At 46.1% G+C, this 26059-nt stretch overlaps 2 protein-coding genes across 12 annotated transcripts; one reads left to right on the forward strand and one right to left on the reverse strand.

The window, feature by feature from the left end:
* Positions 1-2943: 2943 nt before the first annotated feature.
* Positions 2944-6322, reverse strand: gfi1b (growth factor independent 1B transcription repressor). Of its 2 annotated transcripts, none has more exons than XM_040198523.2 (7): positions 5966-6322; positions 5451-5551; positions 5064-5237; positions 4746-4969; positions 4533-4670; positions 3805-3970; positions 2944-3417 (listed from the first exon to the last, which is right to left on the reverse strand). In XM_040198523.2, exons 2-7 carry the CDS (start codon positions 5542-5544, stop codon positions 3239-3241), a joined length of 975 nt encoding a protein of 324 aa, XP_040054457.2. In that variant the 5' UTR covers positions 5545-5551; positions 5966-6322; the 3' UTR covers positions 2944-3238. The 2 variants fall into 2 exon arrangements, with proteins under 2 accessions (XP_040054457.2, XP_077944360.1); XM_078088234.1 differs by having other exon boundaries at positions 5064-5234; positions 5966-6164.
* Positions 6323-7383: 1061 nt separating this feature from the next.
* On the forward strand, positions 7384-25586 carry tsc1b (TSC complex subunit 1b). Of its 10 annotated transcripts, none has more exons than XM_040197741.2 (22): positions 7384-7684; positions 10497-10717; positions 10936-11039; positions 11910-12062; positions 12188-12332; positions 12770-12924; positions 13016-13089; positions 13187-13365; positions 14246-14364; positions 14955-15120; positions 15215-15336; positions 15884-15974; positions 16344-16454; positions 16949-17582; positions 19532-19575; positions 20399-20565; positions 20845-21027; positions 21126-21236; positions 21949-22071; positions 22882-23069; positions 23147-23320; positions 23650-25586. In XM_040197741.2, exons 2-22 carry the CDS (start codon positions 10609-10611, stop codon positions 24311-24313), a joined length of 3816 nt encoding a protein of 1271 aa, XP_040053675.2. In that variant the 5' UTR covers positions 7384-7684; positions 10497-10608; the 3' UTR covers positions 24314-25586. The 10 variants fall into 10 exon arrangements, with proteins under 10 accessions (XP_040053675.2, XP_040053681.2, XP_040053679.2 ...); XM_040197747.2 differs by having other exon boundaries at positions 19532-19545; XM_040197745.2 differs by having other exon boundaries at positions 16952-17582.
* The last annotated feature ends 473 nt before the right edge of the window (positions 25587-26059 follow it).

Consider the following 26059-nt stretch of genomic DNA (forward strand, 5'->3'; position numbering starts at 1 on the left):
TGTCCCTGTTGAATATCGGATGCTGATACTTTCTTTGCAGCATCTTTTTGCAATCCCATTCAAATTCTAAAAAAAATTCATTACGTCTCATATTTATATTCTCTATAAAATGAGACTTAATTTTGTAAATTGTGGTGTTTTTGCAAAGGTGTATTGAGTGAAATTAATTACAAACAGCAGCAAGAGGTTTGAGACATTCCTAACTTTTCTTTACTGAAAGTGGGGTTCAAACCCTCCCATTTTAAATGTTTGGCCCCAATTTTATGGAAAGCTCATAACATGCTGCTCCATCAAATGCAAAGGAAAGTGGTTTTCTTTTTTACGAGGGGCGGGGGCCAGTTGGAGACAAAAGGTTTGCGAAGCGGCAGATATCTTCCAACTGAAAATGACGACTTAGAACCCAGTGATGTTTCTCAAAGAGCCTCCACGACCCCAACGTCTTTCATTAATGTGCCTCCGGGGCCCCGGGACTCATTCCACCCTGCAGCCTTTCCACAGTACTAGCCGGAGTTCATTTGCATGCCGCCAATTTGCAAGACAAATTTCTGCTGTGTTTGTCAGGTTGTGTTTGTGTGGAACGGAGCACCATTGGGTTTGGGGTGCGTTGGTTTTGAGGCACAAAGTTTGAAAACTTGTTGAAGGGTCTTTGCTGGATGGAAAAATGTGATGTCCCAGTGGTGCTGTTAGTGCTGCGACTCTTTCTGGTATCAGCTTGTGCCCGTTTGGGAAGCTACGATGCAGACAACACCTAGAAAATATATTCATAGTTGATGCACCTTTTCAAGCAGCTTCGAAAAAAAAAAAAAAAAAATATATATATATATATATATATATATATATATATATATATATATATATATATATATATATATATATATCCATGGACTGGTTTCCCAGGTGGAGCTGTAACAGTTGGGGAAAGAGTAAATTTGCACCTTTCAGGGAACTACAATGCCTCAGGCAACATCCATGCAAATGAACAAAAGCAGGACAACCACAATAACAGCTTCTGTACAGTATTTCATCTGTGTTTAAAAAAATGAAATGAAATAATAATCAAAATGACTGTACAAAACCCCCACGGCCCGTGCACACACACCACCGGCCCTCCCCTTTCAGGACCCATGTCCTGTTTGTCAAGTCTCACCCTGCACGTCCTTTCTTTCTGTTGGTTACCTGTGCAGGATTGTGATTTGCTCCGTCTCCTCTTACCAGGATGCAGCGGCGGCTGCAGCAGGTCTTAACTGTGGTGCATAACAAAGGACCCTGTTGCCCTGTTAACACCAACACATTTTGCATAGCGACCTCGGATTTGTTTGCCAGACCGTAAGCCCTCACTTCACCTCTGTTCCCTGTGCAGACACTGATTTCTGCAGATGTGGTTCCACGTGGCAAAGCAAAGGTGAATTATAGTCTCGATTCCGTGTTTAATTCTATGTAAATAAATATGTGTATGGCACATTTTAATAAAGACAAACTCAACGTGCTTTACAGCAAAACAAATAAAAAAAACATAGAAACAAGTTGTGTAAAAACTGTTTATTTGAACATAAACTTTCAGCCAACCAATACACGCACAGACATGTACACACGTATACAACTATTTATAACAACTGCCCTTACTACACAACGCACAGACACTTGTGTGCACACACACACACACACACACACAGCCGTGTTATCATGACTTTTCGGACGTTTCATTGACCTACATTCATTTTACATTACAGGTCATTTAGCTGACGCTTTTATCCAAAACTCATTTCTCAGAGCATAACTCTTTCCCTCATCATAAACTTTAGCAGCCGAATCTTATACTTACTCTGACTTTAACATAAACCCTCCCTAACCTGAACCTTAACAACCCTTACACCAACCTTAGCATAACCCAAACCTAAACGTAAAGTCTTCACCTTTAAAGATGAACATCCACACAAGCATTTTGTCCCTATGAAAGAGACCCGTTTAATTAGATTATTGTCCCCACAATTCAGGTCAAACAAGCCCCTGATTAACTGTGTCCCGGTAGGTGACCTGAGTCAGGAGCACAAACTGTAACTAGATAGATAGATACTTCAGCAACCCCCAAGGGGATATTTGTGTGTAACAGTAGCAATACAGTACAGTAAATACAATGAGAAATGAAAAATGAGCAATATATACACAGCACAATCAAATGAAATAGCAGAGTAGAATATATTAAATTAAATTAAAGTGAAATAGGGTAGAATATAGTATGTACAGAGGGGTGGAATGTGTATGTATTTAAAGGCACTGTCTCAACTTCTTTTCAAAGAAGAGACAGTTACTGCACAGTTGACCAAATGCACCTGGTTTGGTTGGGATTTAGGAGACGCATCCTTGAGGACCTGATTGTGTTTCAAGTGAGCAGCGTGGAAATGTGTTTCGGTTTTAGGGCCCCGTAGACCAGCTGCCAGTGGAGCCTTTTCAGTTTAGGCCTCATGTGTTTTCTCCCAGTCAGCAGTCTATACATATCGTATCCAAGCTTTTTTGGATCCACGCGGATGAAGCGCACATTTATCTGAATGAGATCAGAACACTCGGCCAAACTCTGACACCCGTTCATCCAGTTGGTGTCAGATTTTAAGGGCCCGGTGGATGATGTGATTTGCCTCGAGCAGCTTAACGTCCTAACAGGTTCAGTGTTTGAGGAAGGTGGTAAGTCTTCGTTAGAGCCGGCGCTTGTTTGTCGAAGTAAATCCTGCAGGTTGGCTGGGTGTGGTAACGGCCCAATCCCCCCCCCAGCCTCGTATTAATCCCTGTATCCCATTGGCCTCAGGGCACTGGGAAGGCCGAACAGTTACTAAGTTGAAGTGTGTTTGCAGTGCTCATCTTAGACAAACGGTGCGAGTGTGTTTTGCCTGGAAGGCGCGAAGGATTTTACATTTCACTCGTCTTAAGTTTGCGGAGAAAAACCCAGGATTGTCTTGCTTTTCGCTCTTTATTTCAACTGAAAGCGTTTAGCAACTCACACACACACTGCAGCCAATATAATACATAAGGCGTCGCATCAGGCATACTTTAAATAAATTAGAGGAAACCAAAAAGAAATGGATCCGTTTCCACATTCCCTTTTCCGTCATCCACATGTAAACACTTATACAATATATTAACTCAATATGCATTTTCATCAACTACTCAATCCCTTGACCGCCTTCCGTCATAACGTAATATCAGCTTATTCCTCGAGTGGACAGGAAGCGTGAACACGGACGCTTCACTTCATGCCGTGCTGGCTCTCGTGGTGCCGCCGGAGATCCACCTTCCGCTGGAAGCCCTTGGAGCAGATGTCACAGCCGAACGGTTTGAAGCCGGTGTGCTTCCGGCTGTGGGTGATCAGGTTGGAGCTCTGGCTGAACGCTTTGCCACACACTTGGCATTTGTGGGGCTTTTCGCCTACGAAAAAAAAAAAGCCACACATGAATAAACCAGGGAGAAATCTTTTCCAAATACTTTGTGTAGAGACGTTCAGGTTCGCTCTGAGCTCCATAAAAGGTACCGGTAAGCTCCCCCCCCCCCCCCCTCCCAGCGTGCATTAGAATCATGCCTTTGTTCAGATTCACACAGACTTCCTTTTACAGAGCATGGAGCAGGAAAACTAGATATGCAAATACACAGGACATTTGGCTAAGTTTCTTTTTTCTGATTTATCAGTAGTTATATTACACCCGGAAACAGTTCCTGCATGCCGCACCTGGAAAGCGGAAGATTACATCCAGAGGAGCCGCGGACAGTTTTATATATGGCCCCTGTGCAGGAAGAGACAATCATACGGTGACGCACCGGTGTGAATGTAGGTGTGTTTCTTCATGTCCGACTTCTGGTGGAACCTCTTGCCGCAGTACTGGCAGGGGTAAGGCCTCGTGTCCGAGTGGATGAGCAGGTGCGTGGACAGCGTGGAGGAGCGCTTGAAGGATTTGCCACACATCTTGCACTCGAAGCTCTTTTCCTGATTAAAAGGAGGAAGCACGTACAGAAGCATTGTAGCTTTGGGATTTATTTTGACGGATGGTGAAATGTTAATTGTTAGTTAAACTATTGGGGGGTGGGGGGTAAGCAATACGTTGCAGAAAAAATCTGTTAGTCTATTTTATATCGTGTTTTGTGTCATTGAAAAAAATTGCTACTTTTCCCTCTGAATTTTTAATCTGTGGCCCATAAATCCAAAAAAATCCGCAAATTGATTTTTTATTGAATTTGTGGTGAGATTATTTGGTCAGATACAACTAATCATGTGGATAAGCCATCGCCATTTAGTCAAAATAATTGAATGACCTTTAATGAACCACATATCACCACATCTGACCAATGTGTTTTGTCATGTTTAGCAATGTTGTTACCACAACTAATGAACAAACTTTGAACTTTAATAGAAAAAAGCCAAACGTCCTAGACACCAACTGCGATATGCATAATGCTCCCGGTGAGGTCATAGGTCGTTGGGGAAGTGTACAGCGCCCACTAAAGCGCAGCTCGTCGTTTGTTCTATTGCTCAGCGTTCAGCGACATACCTGAGAGTGGACGTTCATGTGCTGCTCCAGGCTCACGGCGTGGCCGAAGGTTTTCCTGCAGATGCTGCAGCCGAAAGGCCTGCCGCCGCTGTGCGACCTGCGCACGTGCACCTCCAGGCCGTGGGGCGTGGAGAACACCTAAACCAGGGGCAGTCTATTAGCGGGGGGTGGCTGACCACCAATTTGAGCTATTGCAAGATGTGGGCGGCGCACCTTTTCGCAGGTGATACAGTGGTAGGTGTCTGAGGTGGGGGAGTAGTGCGTGCTGCAGTCCAGGGGCTGCTGAGGCTGCGGGCTGCGGCTCACGCGGGGGCCGTACAGGTTGCTGGTGTGCTGCAGCACCGTGGGGGTGAAGCTCATCTGCCGCAGCTTGTAGGAGGACGGCTCCCAGCCGTAAGACGGCTTGAAGTAAGGAGCGAATCCGGCCATGTGGGGCTCTGGGAGTGAACACACACAAGTAATCACACATCCTGATGGAAAGCTTGTGGAGGGGGCAGGAAAAGATGGGAGATAAATGAACTGGCAGCTCACCGTTCAGGTAGTACGGCTGCGTGGGGGCCACCGGGGCTCCGGGGGGCTCTCGGTGAGCAGGTGAGGTGGGGGGGCCTTCTAGCTCTGCCTCCTCCTTCTCAAAGGAGCAGCGGTCCGCAGGGGAAGACCGAGGCCGGTCGCCACAGTCGGCGTTGTGGACCTCAGAGGCTTCTTCTGCAAATCGGCAGCAAATAGAAGAGTTATTGAGTTGAAAGCGAGAGACGAGGCTCGGTGTGATTGCAAGTAGATCCACTAAAACAACTTCAATACCTCATGGAGGGCATTTAGTTGGATTAATATATGAATATATTCATGTGTATCCAACTCAGCAGCAGGGTTAAAATAACGGAAATAAAGCAGCAATGGCTGTCTTTTTTTAATTCTTACCTTTACACGTTAGGGCCTCAGGCTCGTCATCGTGAGACCGGTGGATATTGTAGGACGAGCACCGCTTGTTTTTCACGAGGAAGGATCGGGGCATGTTGATCCTGCGCACACAGCCCCCCCCCAAAAAAAATAAAAATAAATCGTGAGCGGCACAGTAAAGTTTGAAAAGCATTTTTGAAATACAGCTTTTGTTTTTCTTAATACAAAAAAGCATTTAAATCTAAGATTGTCCGTCTAAAGAGATAATTTCAGTCAGGTTACTTTTAAAAGATCGTTGCCGTTTTCAATGTGCAGCTGTGTTGCTCAGTTATTATTGCATATTAATTATATTAAGCTCTCCCGCTATCGAATTATAGGTTTGTTCTTTATTCGTATTTGTTCGATAGACCAACAGAAATTAAGTTTAAATATTTTAGATGTTTCAATTACTCGTATTATTTGTGGGGTTAAAAAGCCGTCAAAAGTTTCACCAGCAGGGTCCAAAAGTTATCTGGAGTCAGCGCATCTCGACTCACCGTTAACCGAGCAGCGCCGCGTCGAAATAAACAAAAAAAAGTGCTGTAGTTATTTCAATAATATCCCTCGTTTCTTTTGCTCAGCGGACAAAAAGACCTGTCGCAGAAATCCTTTCCTACAAGTTGGCAAAAGCAAAGCAGCGTAAAAAGGAACGCATCACACTTGTTGCCCTCTCTTTTTCTCCCCGCCCTGATTTTCAATCAGATAATTCCGCGTGGGAATCTGACTGCGGTTTCAGCCAATGAGAAGGCCGAGCTGCAGGTGCGAATTTGCGTAGCAAAGCGCGCGGCGGCCTCCGCTGTGCACGGGACAGTTAGTCCAGACAAAGTGACCATTTAAAACGCTGGTGTGAAAGCATTACATGAAGCTCATGAATAGTATTTAGAGCGTTTCGCTTTAAATAAAAGACAGTTCGTTTTAATTTGGGGGGCATTTAAAGCAACCATTGATCGATTTAATTGAATTATTCTTAAATGAAAAAAAAAGTTCAAGCGTCTTACACGAAAGAATTGTTTCCATCTCACAATGTTTGATTTACAGGATTTACTCAGAGTAATGCAGCGTATTGTGCGTGTGCAAGATTTAAAGATCACATGAGACACAGCTCCTCCAAAGATCCACACACCAAACCAGTCTGGGAGATCGACACTGTTTGCTCATGTCAATATTCAGGAAGGTGTTGTCACGCAGGTGCACGATGACAAGGCAGAGTGATACGACACAATTAGCAAGATTTTCTTTAATCATTGCTTTTATTAAAAGTTTATTTTTTTAATAAAATAAACGTGAATAATTTTAAAAATAGCATCGAGACGAGGAATATTTTGAGGAGGATTTATTTTAGGAACGAAGTACAAGGGCGACACCTGGTGGAGAAAGAGTGTCTTAGATCTTGACGCTTAAATTGGAGTTTGAAAAATTCCTGAACGGGGATAAAAGACGTATTTATAATATTTATTTATCCATAAAATATCTCTAAATAAATAAGATTCAGTTCTGACTATCTCACAACATTTTAAATTGATATTTGTATTAACCATTTAAAGGGATTTTTATTTAAAAAAAATAAATAAGGCACCGCTATAATACAACAATTGATAATTGGTAATACAAATATACAAATCTTCTTACTGGTTAAAAAAGGATGTGTTTATGTTGACCAAGAAGGACACACACGCACACGCATCACAACACGCACACACACGCGAACACGCACACACCCACACGCACACACGCGCGCGCGCGTACACACACACAACTACACACCAACTAATACATGCATACGTTTTGACACGCAAACTGCATTTATTTTGTCATTTTTTCTTAATAGATTTATTGATCTCCACGCTACCTAAATTGAAAAACAACTAACATGCGCGTGCGCTCTTGACATATGGGTCACGCGAAGCCGCATCACACACATTTCATCCTTCCACCAATGGGCAGATGGGAAAAACAATCTTAGCTCTGCGGCAGAGCGAAGCATATACACCGGCAAACAGATGAAATACCACGTCTGAGACATTACTTGTATTTAACCGTGTTAATTGTAGATGTTGTTTGCATATAAAAGTTGCAAAAGTTGCGGATGCGACTCGCGAGCCAATAACTTCTGGCACTAGTTTCCGTGCAGCCTGACTGCGGAGGCGGACTGCGGTGCGATTGGCTGTGAGGTGTTCAAGATGGCGGCGCCCTGTGGAGTGCAGCTACTCTAACAGGTAAACAGGTCCGTTTATTCATGTCTTCTTCGGGTTTTCCTACGGCGAATCTCAACGCGTGTGACTTGGTTTGCTGCCCGGGAGGCTTTCGTCTTGCTTCTCCGCCGACCCACCGCGGCTGACAGGCGAGATGAATCCCCGACCGGGTGCGGGGCGCTGCTCCCAGCTAGCGCTAGCTCCCTGCGTCGGGACCGACTTGTTTTTGGAGACCCGGTGGTCGCTTTTCTAGACCTCGATGCCCTGGACGTTTCATGGTGGCAGTTTCTGCAGTTTTCTGTTGGGCTTGAAGAGGTGCCGGCTTTACCCGAGGAAAGACCCCTGCGTATAATCCGATGAAGTAAACCCAGCCCTGCCCATTGTTCTCAGCGAGTTGTTTACGACAGGCAGCAGCCGGTGCTCAGTGCACATCCAGCGGCGGCGGCCCCGCTGCGTGTCGGCCCCGGACCTCCGCTGGGGCGCTCTCTCGTTACGCATGTCGGTAAAACCGGTTGTCTGTCTGGCCTTATGTGCATTCTTATTAGCTCTTATTTGTTTGCCCAGTGATGCATGCACAGTTGCACGTGCCTTGCAGCTTTCTCCATTGTAATAATTTATTTCACATCATTCGGAAACTGTCTCTAGTAGCGTCGGTTTGTCAATCAGTGATCTCCTGTGGTTGGAAGGTGCTCATTCGTTGGTCACCGGGCTCTGCTGTCACCATGGACACAAAATGAGTCACTAGCTCCGCAGTTTGACCTCCTCGACCCGTCGTTCACATCCTGCTGGATTCAGTCTTGTGTTTTGATGTCTGTTGGGTGGGGGCCACGATCACTGATGTACTGAAGTCATGGGTTCAAACCCCTTTTGTATTTCATTCATTCAGCCATATTGGCTCGATGTGTCAATTCCTCTAACAAGTTCCTTCACTGGTAGATCAGCATCAATGTTTTAGGACGGCATCGCTTTAGCTACCCAGAAAAAACGAATGTCTGATGAGGAAGATAACTGGTAGAACTCGTTTTCTGGCTCCTGCTTTGTACGTGACACAATGTGACCGACATGAATATTGTTGGGTTTCTTTCAGAGGAATGTGCTTTTTATTTATTCATTTTTTATTCTTATTTGATTGACCAGAAATTTGTCATGAATTCCAATGTTTCTTGACCCAACGTAATCCGTGTTGTTGCCCTGAGAACCTGTTTGGTCCAGCGGAGGACTGCAGCATTTCCCCTCATCCCCTGCAGCAAGGAGATAAAAAGGCAATGTGCATTTTGCTCAATGAGCGGACTCTGTTGGGACGATGAAAATCGATGCTTCAAATAGACGGAAAGGCTGTTTGTGTCTTTTGTGAAGCTGCTTTAGAACGTCGACTCAGGAGAAAATGGAGGCTGTGGGTAAACCGCCTGTGCGCCGCCCAGTGTGTGCGTGTGTGTGCATGGAAGTGCCCGGGCTGCATAAAGGTTCTCTGTGTCCTCCCGAGCGTTCACACTGAGCAAGGCTCCAGGTTGTGCCAACGAAGGGTGCGATCTCTCCCACGTCCCCCCTCCCCTCCCACGTCCGCCCAGCCAGGTCATTTGATTCCACTTTTCACGCCCAGACCTTGTGACAGAGCAGTTAATTGTTTACACGAATACAGCGGCGCCGTGATCTCTTGTGAACAAACAGGAGCTCGTTCTTTCAATTTGATCTCTTTTACTGTGTCGACGGACAGTCGCCTCGTCTAAAAAATAAAAAAAAAACCTTGATACTTTTGCATTTGCGAGGTACTTAATTTACATCAGAATGTTATTGTTATTACATACAGACCACTTAAGATAAAGGTCTGTATTTATATATCGAGTAACCTTATCGTGGCGGAAGCTCTTTGCTGACTTCATTGGAGATCCAATTGGATTCTCATTGATTCCCTTCCTCTCGTCCCCTGGCGCCCTGTTTGTGGCCATCGGGGGCGATTCGCTGCTCCGCCTCGATGAACCAGTCGGTGGGATTCGTCTTGCACGTCGAGTGTTTTTGTCCCGTGCGCTGAAAGAGGCCGTCTGCCGGCGATTCATTGCCCCCCCGTTACAGAATAAGCCGCTGGGTGCAGACACCCCCCGCGATAATGACATGCCCGTCAAGATTATTTATTCCCTGTTTTTCAGATGGAGATTTGCGAGGCTCTTCTGTGGCCTCCTCTCACTTAGAATGTCTGACTGTGTGTCCGGACCCTCGATGCACCGCAGACGACACAAACGGACAATTAATCTGAAACCGGGAAACGCGGCAGGCCTGGCTTTGTTTCTAACGCGACTTTCTGTCGGGGTATGATAGATGGTGAATGCAGCTCTTGCGTTAATCTTCTCGTTGCAAGTGGTCGAGATGATCCAAGTAAGGAATGTTTGGCCTGGTCATTACTTGGGACTTTCTCTCGAGGTGTAGGTTTATTGTAGCCATTGTAAAAATTTCCAGTGTTACCAATACATCTGTACAAATGCATAACTCCTTTGGGCCACTTGGGGGCCGTGGGCAACGATGACATCATCACCTTTGTAATGTCAGAGGGGTTAATGTGCTGGGAAAGGACTCGCTTCTTTACACATCCAGAAGACGCAGCGCAGCATTAGAGTGGTCCTGCCGTTGTCACCAGTAACTACATCACCCCACAACTCCGTCATGTGTTTGCTCATTTCTTCATGTAAAACCATTGTAGTCAATTTCACAAGTTTCAATTCGGAAGAAATCCCTTTTGCGCAAACCGTGCAGCGCAGCACCGTCGTTACGTGACCACTAATCCCAGATCACAGCTCTTACTAATTCTGGGAATATTTGTGAATTGGCTCCCGGTGCGGCGCAGCGGTGCCTGGAGACCGTGTTGGTGGGCGGCCCCAGGAGTCCTCCAGGCAGGCGGAGACGGACACCGCGAGCGAGGGAAAGACGCTGCCTCCGCCTCCAGCACTGCCAGCACCATGGCCAGGGAGCAGCCAAACATGGGGGACCTCCTCCCGCTCCTTGAGACCCCCGACCTCACCCAGCTAGAAGAGATCAGAGGCCTCATCAACGAGCAGCTCAACACTGGTAGGGCGGCTTTGGTCCTCGTGCTCATGTGTCTGGGGGAGCTTTGAGACATTGGGACTTTATTCTTAGTTTGTGTCATCACTGGATGGAATCATTTGTACTTTTGTAGCTCAGCTCCTTAGTCTTATTTTTTTAAGCATAGATCCTCAGTTGATTTTCCTTTTTTTAATATGCTAACAATTACTTCGTATAATGCTCCTCATTTCCCTTTTTTAAAGAGCGAGGGTCCATGCTGCTGAACGGGCTGGTGGACTACTTCTTGGAAACCAACTCTGCGCAGGCCATGAACATCCTCTCCTCAGTCAGAGAGCCCCACGATAAGGTTAGACACGCACGCTGTTTAAAACGACAACATTTTTCCCTAGAAATCAACTATTTCCATTTGAATCTCCAGATTTAGAAGATGTGCTGTTCTTTCTTCCCTCTTCCTGCGACTATTGGTTCATGCTGTCAGATTTTCTGTACAGAATTCTAGCCTACTTCTACACACCACCAGAATAGCATTCAAGGAATTCAATGAGGAGGAAAAGGGAAGCTCTACAAGCTAGTTAGCTTAGCTTAGTTGCGGGTGGAGGAATAAATTCATGAAGATTACTGTGAAGACATGTTTTCACCATTGACTCTTGTCTGCAAACCACTCCTGTTTGGTGGGACTTGGGACAGGAGTTTAAATAAAGGTGAATGGTGCAGGATAGTTTAAAAGCTGCAATAACTTTATTCATTTGGAATTCTCGTTTTTAAAGTACAAGAACAAAACTGAAGTGAAAGTGAAGTGAAAGAAAAGCACTATTAATACAGAGTGCACAATGCGCACAAGGAACGTGGGCATTGATCGTGTTGGTGGCCTTGTCCTCTTAGTGAAGTCATCCGCTGCACTCTTGTGGTTTCTTGTATTTGCCTATTGCCATAGCAAACAGAGGTGGGGATTTGAGGTCATTATAATAGTTTCTGCAGTGTCCTATGTTTTTATTTGCATCTAATCAAACAAGCTCACTGCAACTTCCGTGAGAGATGTCGGTGTAGAATCACAGCGGCCATTTGTAGCTGCTCCTTTTTTTTATGTAACTGATTAATGTATTTTCTAATACACCGGAACGTATTTGTCTCAGGACCGCTTCCTTTCCTTACCCGCCCTCCTGATTTGGTTGCATATGGGGCTAACCCTCCGTCCTCCTCCTCACCTCTCCTGCAGCACCTTCTGGACAAGATGAACGAGTGTATGACCAAGCAGGCCGGCCGTCTGCCCACCCTCACCCTGCTCGGCCATGTCATCCGCAAGCAGCCGTCCTGGATCCACAAGATGGCTCGGTACCCTCTGCTGCTGTCGCTGCTCAAATGCCTCAAGGTAGGAGATGACGACACGCCGCCTACACTCCTGACTTTTTATGATTGGCCGGGTTTCTCAGATCTCAACCTTTTTTTTTTTTTTTTTGGTCTCTGTAAACTGACTTCTGTCCAATGTCCCGGCAGACGGATACGGACGTAGTGGTGCTGATAACCGGAGTGCTGGTGCTCATCACTCTGCTACCCATGATCCCTCAAGCCGGGAAGCAGCACCTGTGGGAGTACTTTGACATCTTCGGCCGGCTGGCGTCTTGGAACCTTAAGAATCCGGGTAGGAGCTTACTGTCGTATCTCGCAGAACATGTCGTGCAACATGTGTGCATGAATGGGTCGCCCCAGCTAGTCTTTGGGGTTTCAACTACTCACACACTAACTTCCAGTGCAGCAAAGGAGAATATGTGGTGTACTGCTAGCGAGAAATATGCATTTAAAAAGAAAGCGGTAACATTTTAGCCATTTCAATATTGTATTCATTGTATAATCTAGCAAAGCGTAAAATCCCCTTGCAGGCCTCTGAGATGATGTTTGAACTCCCAGCCGTGAAGGCAGTTAACCGGAGCGTGTGAATTCCATTGCGGTGAATAGGGGAGGATGTGTGGGACGATAAAATGGGCCAAAACAAACCACTGTAGAAAACTGTCTTGCTTTTCTTGTTGAATTTCTGAGACTGTTTGAAGTTGCATTCTTGGATATTTCTGACGCGCTCAGGGCACGTTTCGGAGGTTTACCTAATCCACCTGCACGCCAGCGTCTACTCACTCTTCCACCGGCTCTACGGCATGTACCCTTGCAACTTTGTGTCCTACCTGCGCTCCCATTACAGCATGAAGGAGAACATGGAAACTTTTGAGGAGGTAGTGAAGGTGAGAACATCACCCCTGCTGCCGTGCTCTGTTACTCTACGTCATCACCAGTGACTAATGTGCATTTTTGTGTCCGTCCGGTTCCATTCAGCCGATGCTTGAACACGTTCGTATCCACCCTGAACTGGTGACGGGAACCAAGGACCACGAGCTCGACCCCACCAGGTGAGTCTCTCACGCCTCCACCTTTTTATCTGGTAAAGGACCAGTTTAGTAAGTCCACCGCGTTTCCTTGACAAACGTCGCTCTGCTTTCGCTGCAGGTGGAAAAAGTATGAAATCCACGATATCGTCATTGAATGTGCCAAAGTGTCTCTTGACCCCAAGGAGGCCTCCTGCGAGGAAGGCTACGCCAACATGCCTGAGAACTTCTACCCCCAAGTCCACCTGCGGCCACTAGACTGCACTTCCAGCCCCTACACAGAACTCCACAGCAGCTTCGGTCAGTAAACTCCGCCCATCTTCGTAGCCACACTGGAAGCTCATAGCTACAACATTGGAAAAGGAATGAATCTGGTGGAAAAACCTATTGGCCAATAAATCCAGACATGTATACATTTTTCAGTCTAGTTCTAAAATTCCAACAACAGCAGGAAAAACAATAATTCCATACATGGTGTTATGTGGTGGATGGCTTTTGGCTCCTTCGATATTGTCTCTCATGGTAGAAATGAAATCCAACATGCTTTAAAACACATAGGCTCACCTTGGAATGGAATTACCAGACGTTTTAGCGAAGATGACATTCATTTTTATTTGGACATAAGGTTTATATAACCACCTTTTATTTATTTATGTCAGCAAAATGAGAAGTATTCAAAGACTCAACAGAACATTCCAAGGTAAACTCAAACATTTCCATTTATGCAGCTTGTTAATCTATACCACATGTTTGGGGCACATTTGACCCGTGTGTAATGCATTGATAAAAATATGGGTAGTATCTCTATGAGAATGCAAAGAAGACAAATAAATCTAATGAGCTTCCATGTCAGACAAATATATTGGCAAAACTTCAGATGACTTATACAGGTGTCTGAAGGCATGAATATGTAAATGTAGCAATAATATGTTCGATCCGGTGCAAATTACAGATTATTATCCCTACAGTATTACCAACTGTATTAACTACTTATAGTATTACTAATAGTCAAGGCTGGTTGTGTCCAGGTGATGTGTTCCTAATATATTCATCAAATGCTTCACAGACCTTTTTTGTTTGGAACATTATATTTTATAACTAGATTAAAGGACAAATCCCAAAGAGCAGTAGGGTGCGTCCATTTGTAGACTGATCCGAGCGTTTGTCTTCTTGAAAACAGGAAGCTCTTCTTCGACCCCATTCTCGACTCCGCGGCAGCCGCTGGCCCCCCCTCTGTCCTTGCCCCCCTTCTCAGGGACGCACTCCTCCCCCCGCAGCCCACAGACCTCCAGACGGCAGGTAAGATCATCCAAAATGCTGTCAAAATATTGGTCGAGATGGAAGGCAGCGGATGAGGTGGTCGAAAGCCACTGTAGCTCAGTGAGTTCATGGCTTCGCCGCCACAACCGCACGGTGTCCTCTTCAGGGCCACGCTTGCTTATTTACGCGTTGAGTCTGTGTTTCTTCCTTTCGGGATCAGTCTATTTTTTTTTTTTTTCCTCTGACACTCCCTCAGTCCTATTGGGTGGGTAAATATTGAAAGTCACATTTTTCAATAATGGTTCATCAAAAAAAGTGGAGGTGTCCGCGTCCTGTTAACATTGCATTTGTTTGGTCCTGATGGCCACATGTGTTCTTTAATGGCCTTCTTTAAAGGTCAGAGCTCAATCTGTCAAATCTGGCTATTAAAGTGACCCCTAACTACTGACTCAGTTCCCCCCCCCCCCCAAGCAATAGTTATGCTGCAACAGTAAGCCAACCAGATGTTGGCTCTTGCTCTGAAGCGAAACCGCAGCAAATCTCGTCGTTAGTTTATTGGCTGCGGTGTGAAATGACGACTATTAGTTTCTCCTTCAGAGCATCAATCATTTGGTCTCTTTTTGCCACAGAACTCCATCTGTGAACTCAACTCTTCTGGTGGGGTGAAGGACTCTCTGTGGAGCCCCTCCTCCTTGTGTGGAATGGCCACGCCCCCTTCCTCCAGAGGCATGTCGCCCAACCTGGAGCTCTCCCACAGTGCCTCTCACCTTCCGGGCCGCTTCCACTGCACATCAGGTCAGCTCTGGCACGTGTACAGGAGGGCTGTCGGTACACAGATGTGGAATTTTCTGTTTCCGCTGACCGCTGATTTTGTTTTTGACCCGAGCAGGAGGAAAAGGAACGCCCGCCTCCAGCACTCCAGCCACCTCCTCCCCACCTCCCACGCTATCAGATGACTTCCCCATAATCTCCTTACCCACCAACACAGTCCAGTCCAGTCCACCAAGAAAGGCATGCTCCATTTATACATTTGTGTATAACGCTTGATGTTTAAATGTTTTTCCCAGTCATCGAGTTAGTGAATTTTTACTGTCGTCAAATAGAATTTTTCCCTAATTTTGTTTTTCAGCAAAAAGATTAATGCGGCGTTCCTGAATTTCAAAATATTTAAATAATTCAGAACACTTATGCTGCTTCATTAGGAACGTCCAAGCAAATATGACATATGTCAGCCGATTTAACAACTATTGAAGAAAAAATATCTATTATTATTATTACTAATATTAGTTTTATTATCTGGAAAACCGCAGGGCGCCAATTGATGAATTAAACATGCTTTGATATTGAACGGAAGCTTGGCGACGAAAGGGTTTAAATCTTCAATGTAGCTTATTGGTTCTCAGCAGAAGTCTAAATATATAGATATTTGTGAGTTTTTTTTGTCTCATTATTCTCGTGCATAAATGTAGAAATGGGCAATGGTTCTCATAAGGCTCTATAAACATCTCTTAATGTGGAGACGGTATAAATTAACATTACATAAACTGTGACCTTCCAGGATCGTCGACATGGAGAAAGTAAGCCTGCGCTGGTCAGACAGGAACCCGTGAAGGATACAGAGAAGAGTGCGGACGTGTCCACAAACCGAGGTCAGTGTCTCATCACTGATATTGTTGTTTTCGCTCAACAGGTGATCAGTTTTCAATCACATCCCAATCACACTGTGGAAAAGGGCATGATCAATAATGAAACCCAAGTAGGAAGCTCACTCAGTCGTGGTTAAATGGTTCAGTAATATTTATTTAATTAAATGTATTTAATTATACCCATTCATTATTTTATATATTTCTTCTGCCCTGTGACGATTATTATATGTGCCCATGAGCCAGATTCTCCATTTGCGATGACCAAACCTCATGAATCTTTATGAAATGCAAGACTTCCTAAAAAACAAATAACTACCTGATGTGTATCTTCAGCTGAGATGTTTCTGGTATTCTCATTCGTCCCTCTCTCAGCAGAAGCAGGAGCTGCGGAGAACGTATCCATGACTTTGCCGGAGCTGTCGGCCTTCATGAAGAAACAGGAGCTGGAGCTTCAGCTGAGAACGGAGAAGGAGAGGGAAGAGGGTGAGTGTTGGAGAGCACTGGGTGCATTGTGGGTTTCCCCAGCATTCCTTATCATTTGGCTTCGTACTAAACCGAGGTAGGCATAGATATACTTTGCAGACTTTATACATTTTCTTCAGATAGAGAGCTCAATGTTTCATAGCAGAGTCATTTAGTGCTCATGGTTAGTCAGAACCAAAATGTTTAGATCCCACAAGCTAAGTGAATGCACATGACTAAACACCCGGGGTGCTATCACACTCCTGTCTGCATACATGTGTTCAGCTATCTCTGCAGTCATTGGTTTCAATCCCACTTGAGCCACTCAAGTGGGAACTAAAAATAAATGCACCTTCAGGGGTGTGAAGCCAAAGGGCACAAGCTCTGCTTGGACTTAAACATTTTTATTCTCTTCAGGGAGAGGGAAATAAAATCCCTGACATTTCCGTGCGGAATAGAAAGTACCTGAAAGTACTACAGCCAATGCCTCAATTGCCCATTTGCTGTTTGTGCAGCAGCGGCCATCACAGAGGAGCTGCAGAAGATCACCGAGGACACGCAGGAGCCGCCGGGTCGGAGGGGCTTGGACTCCCCGTTCCATCTCACCACAGAGACTCTGACCGGCTGTCAGGCACAAGACAAAACCTTCTCCGAAGTCCAGCCAGCAGACGCCGCCGTGCACACTCGCCATGTGGCAGCGTCGCCGGACAAAGGGGAGACCGCCGCGAGTACCAGTGAAAAGGGAGGAGAAGGGGGCGGGGCAGAGGACAGCAGGGGCTCGGCCACTGGCCTCGAGCAGTCCTGGTCCTTCCACTCTGGGTTCACTCCCATCGAGCACCACCTGCACCGGAGCCCCTCCGCCCCGGAAGATGACTTGGCCAAGGTTGGGATGTTCTCCCCGAGCCCGTGCGGTAAGATGCCGGCGCCCTACGACTCGATCTTCGACCTTGCCCTGCCTCGGGCGGCCTCGCTCTTCGTGAGCCAAAGGACGTCAGAGGCGGTGCATAAGGCGGCGCTGGAGAGGCTGCTGCAGCGGGAGGAGGGACTGGAGGACGGGGAGGAAGAAGGAGTAGCAACCGCTTCGCCACTGGAGGTGCTGGATCGCCTTGTTCAGCAGGGGAGCGACACCCATAATAAAGTTCTAAAGAGGTAAGGGGTTCGCTTCTCATGTTTACAGTTCCATTTTGATTTGAGGTTTTATTTGCCATTGGGGGGAGTTTGATACGCTGCCAATTTTGCAGGTTTTCCTGCTTACAGCGCATGTAGGAGTCTGTCATTTGCCATAGGTACTCTTCAACTGTGAGTGACAGAATCAAAGACAAATCCAGAAACACGGGTTCGACAAAAACTGGCGCTATTATTAGAAAATGATTGTGGGGGCATCAATGATCATGAGGAAGGTGAGGGATCAGCCCTGAACTACATTGCAGGACCTGGTCAATGACCTGAGGAGAGCTGGGACCACAGTCCAGTCATGGTCCCCTTGCTCAAGCCAGTACATCTCCTGGCCCGTCTGAAGTTTGCCAATGACCATCTGGATGATCCAGAGGAGCTATGGGAGAAGGTCATGTGGTCTGATGAGATGAAAATAGAGCCTTTTGGTCTAAACTCCATTTGTATTGTTTGGAGAAAGAATACTGAGTTGAACTCCATCCCAACTGTGGAGCATGGAGGTGAAAACATCAGTCTTTGGGGATGCTTTTCTGCAGAGGGGACAGACTGCACCGTATTGAGGGGAGGACGGATGGGGCCGTGTATCGTGAGATCTTTGCCAGCAAAATCCATGCTGCAGCTACAAACAGGTTTCTGTACCAAATATTAAGTTTGGCTTTTTAAAAAATTTTTTTTGATGAGTACCTATGATAAAAATTGGACTCCTACATGCTTTGTAAGTGAAAGAACCTGCAAAATCGGCAGGTTATCAACTACTTGTTCTCCCTACAGCACACTTAAACAGGGGGGGTTGTTTTTTTTCCCCACCATTTTGACCTTTTTTAATGATTCCCCCAGCATTGATCGCGTTTTGTCCAGCTCATGCAGAGTTTCCTGTTAATAGATTTATATTTAGAGGATTCTGCAGCAGTGGAGAAGGTATTTTTCTCTCTGGCTGTTGTGTGTTTTCCGTGAGCAGTTCACTGTGCAGATCCTTCCTCTCTTGTTTGCAGTCTGTTACTGCGGCCGAAAGGCAACACCCTGTTTAGAACAAGTACAACATTGTTCAGAATATGTCGGCTCTTTCTCACACCGACAAATGCACACACCGACAAATACACACACCGAGCCGGTCTTCAGGGCCAATAATAGATCAGTGTAAAGTCAACGTTGGGCTCTGGACAGTCTGGCTTTGCTTGTTTCGTTGGTCCATCACTACTGTATTCATTGGAGACGGACATAAAAGCACCAGTGATTAATGCCGGATTTAAGGCCGGGGCAAATGACCAATGGGGCAAATTATATATAATCTTTCTGCGTTTTCAAGAGAAATGTTTCAACGGCATATTTGGTTATTTAATAATATGTGTTATCAGTTTCTTGCTGGTGCCTGAATGTAGCTGCATATCTATCCAAGTAAGACGGTTGCCCAGCAACCCCACTCTGGTGACAGAACTCTTGAAATCCCACGTAATACACATAGTGTTCTCTTTTTAACATTTATTAAACAAAGGAGATACAAAGTGGTGTTTCTCCCTCATGTTTTATTCTAAGCTAAGTTGGTCCAGGAGTCTCCTCGCTGTGTGTGTATGTCTTTCTGTGCACCGTACGGACATGAGATGGTAACATGGAGGCTTTCTCTCCGTAGTAATGTGTTTTTTTTTAACCTGTGGTATCCGCACCTTTCACCCAAGTCGTATTATAGAGCAGTCTGTGGCCGATGCAGTGTCTTCCTTATGAACATCTCTGTAAAACTTTGAATTTGGTATCAGAATAACACTGGAAACTCGTGCTTTTCTCAGTTTTTAAAATTGCTCTTGGCCGTGGTTCTTTTTGCTGGAATAATTGCATCATTACACACCCTGACTGCCAGGAATCACATAAGTGAGAAACATCCCAGAGATCCTCCTCCTAAAATGTTTTTCTTCATCCTCTCCCTTTTCCAGATTACCTTTGCCAAGTAAGTCCGCTGACTGGACGCACTTTGGAGGTAAAACACTCGCAGCACAAGGCTGCCGTACACTGATATAAGAAGCCATTGTGAAGCCTGCGGATGGAGCATTATTCAGGCATGACGGGTGATTCGTCACGAGCTCCCAGACATGAGCTGTTGAAATGTTACCAGGCCAGACAGGGAGTTCGTTCAAGTTAATCAGAAACGCACCAAGTTCCCACAGTCACATGGAGCCTGATTTCTGTTCAAGTTGATTCATCTGCCCTGAAAGGAGCTTTTTGATTGCTTCACAAACAAAGTACAGCACAGCTGGTCGCTCTGGCACGCTGTTAAGGTCTCTGATCGAATGCTCACCAGCATTGGTATTTAAATGTTCTTTATGTGCCGTGTAATGTTAGTGGTTGAGTACATTTTTATATTTTAAGTGATTAAATACTACTTTTTTTTTTTTTTAAATGGCGTTGTTTGTGTGATCCGCCCCCAGTTTGGAGAAACGGACGGGAGTACCAGCAAGCAGCCCAACACTGTTAAACACAGTAAAACGTCATAACTGCTTCATTCATGAGACTATGTCATTACATATTGTGTTGGGAAATATCAAATTTCAAAGATCTGTGCTCCTAACATAATCTTGTATGGCTTCTAGCTTCCCGTCGTTGATCGACTGGTCCGCACATGCTGACCACCTTTTATGTAAAATCAGAAACCTGAAACTGGACATTTACACCAGAATCCCGTCTGGCTTGGCAAATTCCCCGATCACATGTGCTCTTCCACGCCTGAATAACGAATAAAGCGATTTCCTCTGCCATGTATGTGTCGGGCGTTAATTACATTATTATAACCGCGGCCTCCCCAGGTTCGGCTCCGCTGGACGAGCTCCACACGCTGCGCAGCCAGCTGCTCCTGATGCACAACCAGCTGCTGTACGAGCGCTACAAGAGGGAGCAGCACGCCGTCCGCAACCGCCGCCTCCTCCGACGCATCATCAACGCCACCGCGCTGGAGGAGCAGAACAACGCCATGGCAAGTTCACAAACTAGCCCTGTCATAGACGCGTGTTCCAAAGCTGCATTCAATGCGGCGCCACATCTCGCCCGCCGTGTCCGCGCCACGTGCTAGTGAGATGTAGCGCCGCTGGGCTGTCAAAGGTCTCTCACGCAGCACTGCTTCGATGTCAGCGGTTCCTGCTCGTCAGAACTCCACCGGTCAAATCAGACGAGATTTGGGCCTTCAAACATTTGTTCTCTCTCAGAGAGGTTTAGAAAGTCCCGTAAAATTTACTTAACTTGTGTGCGTGTGCAGAAGGACCAGCTGAACCTGCAGAGCGTGGACATTGTCTCTCTGAGGGAGAGTCTGCAGGTGGAGCAGCAGCGGTACAGGCAGTTGTGGGATGACCGGGAGACAGTGGTGACCAGGCTGCACAGTCAGATCAGACAACTGCAGCAGGGCCGGGACGACTACTACACCAAGAACCAGGAGCTCCAGGTACGCGCGCACACAGAGGTTTGAATAGCAGAACACCTATATTTGTCCACTGTGTAATTTATAATGCAACTCTCTCTAATCTGTTTGGGGTCTCCCAGAGCAAGTTGCAGGAGTGTCAGAAGAGGATAGACGAACTGGAGGCGGAGCTTCAGAAGGCCAACAACAAAGTCTGCCACACAGGTCACCTCCTCAGCCAGATGACGATCAAGGTAAAGGAAGAGCTGATTAATAGTTAACTAGTTCCAGACACGATTTTGTGTATATATATAAATTAATTATACTGAAGGTATAAGTAACCAAAACCCTGCTTTCAACAATCCTGTCCCTTTAAATCAGCAAGACTCTTTGGTCCCTTCTGTCTCATCCAGTGTAAAATGTATATCCACAAAGAACCCTGTGTGCTTCCTTCTGCCTTCCTGAAAACCGTTGGTGTCACGCGGGACCTACAGCAGCGCCTAGTCCGTAGACTGTCCAAGGACTCTGTTGCCTTAGCGATGCTGCCTCTCCCTCTCTATTTTTAGTACAGCAGCGCCGTGGGGGGCTCCGGTTTTGTTCTTGCCTCCTGGGGTTTGTCTGAAGTCTGACCCAGACTGAACCCGTAATCCTGACAAACTGAGCAGGTGATTCAGGGAACAGGCTGCTGGATCAATAAATGCACTCAGACCGTACGGGGGGATTCATATCCTTACATCATTTCCATGTCAGTAAAGTGATGAAGAAGCCCCTGAGAGCCCTGTAATGTTTAGACGGATCCTTAGGTGCAGCTCGTGGAAGATTCGCCGGGTTTCCTGTGAGAGATCACATCCGAATGGCCTCTCGCTCGCTGTCGATGCGTTCCCACATATTCCTGGACAGGTGTGGTTTGTTGCCTAATTGCTGATTTGCCCTCCGGCGTCATTGTTTGTCTCGTGTGTCCTTCAGCTGAGCAACAGTGAGAGCACCCAGCAGCAGATGAGCTTCCTAAACAAGCAGCTGCTGCTCCTCGGGGAGTCTCATAAGCTGTCCATGCAGGGGCTACCGCACGCAGCCACCGACACTACCAAGGTACGCTGGGAGCAAGTGTGCGCCTGTCTGTCTGTGTGTGCCGGCCTGTCGGAGACCTTCTGAGGGGGAAAAGGGAATCCGATTGGGTGCCAAGTTCAATCGTAAAATACATCCTGCTCATAAATTCCCTCCCCGAAAGTGTTTTATCCTCAACAAAGCCTGTCAAGTTGAGCTCTGTTCAAACTTTTTCTAACCTTTTTACAATCTACAGTTAACACACAGATGAAAGGTCAATAATCCAAAGATTATGTTTAGTAGAAAATAAATATTAAATTATATCTTCCATCACTCATCCAGTTTTGGGATCTGGAGAGCATCTTAGGTAATGAACTACTAACATTAGAGTAGCAGAACTATATATGTCAAGATAGATGTCTATATGTCAAGCTGTCTTGTCTATGTTTGAGACAGCTTGGTCCAATCCTTTTTTAAATTTATTTTTTAGTTATATAGATCAGACTCCTGCCACGCTGCACAACTTTCATATTTTTTACACATTTTTACAATTTGCACATCGTAAACTACAGTCCCCTTGTGCTCTCCTATAATTCTCAATTGACACCCAATTTTCATATCCACGGCCTAACTGATGAATGACCAGCCTGTGTTACTTTGTTTGTATACTCAAAGTCAAATCTAATCCATAGGTCGTAATGGCAGAAATGAGCATTTATTCCATTGAAAAATAGGGATACAATCTGAAGGCTCCTCACAGAGCCACCATGAAAAGAACAAGCTGCGTGTTCTTTGCCCTCCCATTCATTTCTTGTTGCTCTTTGTGCCTGTGTGGACGACGACCCCACCACGCAGGAGGCCCTGATGCTGAAGGCGTCTTACGGGAAAGAAGTGGAGACGCTGAGGCAGAGTCTGCTGTTTCAGGGTCAGAAGCTGGAGGCAGCGCAGCAGAGAGTCTGCGAGCTGGAGACGCACCAGACCAAGAAGGAGCACCTCATCGCCGAGCAGAAGAAGTTCCTCGAGGACGTGAAGTGTCAAGCTAAGTGAGTGCCGACCTCGTGACCCGTCAAGGCCACTTCGTCGTCTTCTCTCGCTCCAGCACTTCATCTTGTCTTTGCAGGGCGGAGCTGCAGTCCTCAGACGGCAGGTATCAAGCTCAGAGGAGAATCACTCAGCTGCTGCAGACTGAACTGCTGCAGCTCTACAGCAGAGTGGAGACTGAGGCTCCGGCTGGCACCGCCAGCGGTTCGCCACCAGGGGGCAGAGCTGACTCATACCCCTGTGCTGAAACCAGGTCAGTTTCTGCCACGTTCATTTTCATTTGGCAACTGTGAAATTTACATTACACACAAATGGTAGCCTGTTTAACGTGAAAGCGTTATTCCTTGCTTATTTTAAATTTTGATGACCCTGCAGATGTACCTCTATATATCTAGATACTGCATTTTTTATCACAAGGAACAGTGCAACTCATTCCAGGCTCGGTTGTCTAAGTGAAACCCAAAAGCTTTGTCAGTTAATTAGTGAATGAATGTAATTTCTCTCAATAGCCGTAAATACTTTTCATCATCTAGTCTATCGATAGATTTTTCTGTTCTAAACCGTTTTCCTTGTCCTCCACAGTGTCGTGGCACCCGACGGCCAGCATCACAGCAACGAAGAAGTGGACAGCAGATCATTGCGCAATTCCCCTCGGGGCAGCAGCACCAGCACTTTATCGCCGCAGCAACCAAAGGCGAGCAACTCTTCCAGGACCACAGGCACCTCCCTCAACGGCAGCCAGGACTTGGTCCCGCCCCTGCTGGTGGAACCCTCCCTGCTGTGTCCGTACGCCAACCCGCTCGTGCCCCTGCCCCCCTCGGATGCGCCGCTCACCGTGGGCTCCTACCCCAGCACCAAGAGCTTCCTGGGCATGAGGGCCCGCCAGCTGTTCCGCAACAAGAGCGAGAGCCAGTGTGATGACGAGGAGGAGGAGGAGCAGAAGCAGCAGCAGCTCCCCCCAGCTCTCCTGGCTGGCCTCGCCCACGGCCTCAAGACGGGGTTGTGCGTTGAGCCCCCTACTCCAGGTTACGTCGGCCCGGCAACCCCTCCCGTCCCGGTCCCTGCCGCTCCTCTCACAGTGCCCACCAAGGAGCCCCCCGCCGAGACGGATCAGCGGGCCCCTAGCCAGGAAAGCCCCCGCCGGAAGGCTGGGTCAGGGGGTGGGCGGGGCCAGACGGGTTCAGGGGGACCCCGTCAGCGGCTTAAAATTATGGACTACAACGAAACACATCAGGAGCACAGTTAGACATCGGACTGAGGTGCAGAGACAAGTTTAACGACCGAGAAGAGCTACAAATCCACAAAAAGAGTAACATGACAGCAGCTCTTTGGATTTCAGTGTTATTTGTTCCATTCGTCTGAGTGGACAACAGGATTTCCCACAATATTTTTCTACTTTTTCTTTTTTTCATTCTGAGTCATTCCCCTATTTGAATTTTGAGAATTTTGGAAGGTGACAGGGACACAAAGGGGATGCAGTGATACCAGTGAAGATGCTAGTCTTATGAATTTGATTATGAGACCGAGAAGCGCACATCTCAAAGTGATGGATAACTTACATGTGATACTGTGAGCCCAAAGTTTTTTTTAATAGTCCGTTCATCCAAACATCGTTCAAAAAACATCCCACTTGGCTCCAGTTGTATCAGCCAATGCGGATAATGTCGCTTAAATATGTCCAAATTGTGAGAAATTGGTCCCTTTTTAGATTTCTGCTTGCACAGCTGGAAGGGAATGGAAGTTAATTTTTCCTGTGCTCAAAGAATTTAAAGATCCCCTAAAAAATCTTTCTGAAATGGTGTCTTCGTCGTGGAGATGGGAATCTGACAGATTTGGTGCACCCACCCTTCACACCAATTTGTCACACCAATTTGTTTACAAGCACCAGAAGAGCACTGGTTTTAATTTCTCACCTGTTCGGAGAAGACTTACATATGTTTTTGATGGGCGAGATTTCATGTTGACTGTTGCATCGGAGCGTCTGAGGGGATGGATATGTGGAGGTGTTTGGTTTGTTTTTGATTTCTCATTTGATCTATCTATTTATTTATTCTTTTTTTTTGTCCAAAAGAGGTCTGCGGGGAGGATGGTGTTCTGGCTGACTTTAAATACCTCTGAACAGAGGTGTTGTTTCTCGTTCTGCGTGTACACTCGGCTGGTACAGCGCGGGGAAGAAAAAATCTTGTCCAATCAGGTTCCTTCGTGCAGGTCTGACAAACGGCGTTTTGGAAGTAAACTGCGGCACTGAAAGCCGCTTAAATCCTGTTGTCCACTGGGGACTCCTGCTGTCACTTCCTCTTGCCTCGCTATCTAAAGCATGTTCAACAATCCACTTTAAACGCCAACCGCAGTAACTACCGCAAACCAAGACAAGGTACAATCAGCACAAACTGAAGGAACCAGGACTCTGACCGAAGCTGGAGAATCTGGGATCAAATGTCAAAAAAGGAAGTTCTTAAAGCAGTGGCTTGTGTTTAACTGTGAACAATAAAGATCGTCTTCAATGTTTTGCACTACAATTCTGAGTTTTGCTTTTATTCTGCTGCTGATTTGTAAGACGCCCGTACAGTGAAGTTTGAGCTTGTGGATTGAAAAGCCAGTCCATCTTCCTAAACTGTGGTTGATTTTACAGTTGGATATGAATTCAAGGAAAAGAGAATGTGAACGATTGTCTAATTTCATTCATGATGAATTAACAGAAATGCCCAAAAGCAAGGCAATGAGCCCAGGAGCTGAAAAAGTCAGTTAACTGAAAAGGGATTAATTGCTTTAGTCATTTAAATCTCCATCTTTCCCATTTTCTTAAATGTGAGGATTTGCTTCATCACATAACACATGTGATACTGAATATCTTCGGTTTTTGGCCTGGGGAAACTGGTTGGTCGTATTTAGATTTTTTTCTAATTATGTTTTTGGAATGCTTGGCCAGATTCTTTGATTTTTTTTTTTTTATTTTTTTTTTTTGATTAGAGGTTTCCCAATTTCTGAAGAC

The sequence above is a fragment of the Gasterosteus aculeatus genome, chromosome 14, assembly GCF_964276395.1.
Source record: "Gasterosteus aculeatus chromosome 14, fGasAcu3.hap1.1, whole genome shotgun sequence".
NCBI lineage: Eukaryota > Metazoa > Chordata > Actinopteri > Perciformes > Gasterosteidae > Gasterosteus > Gasterosteus aculeatus.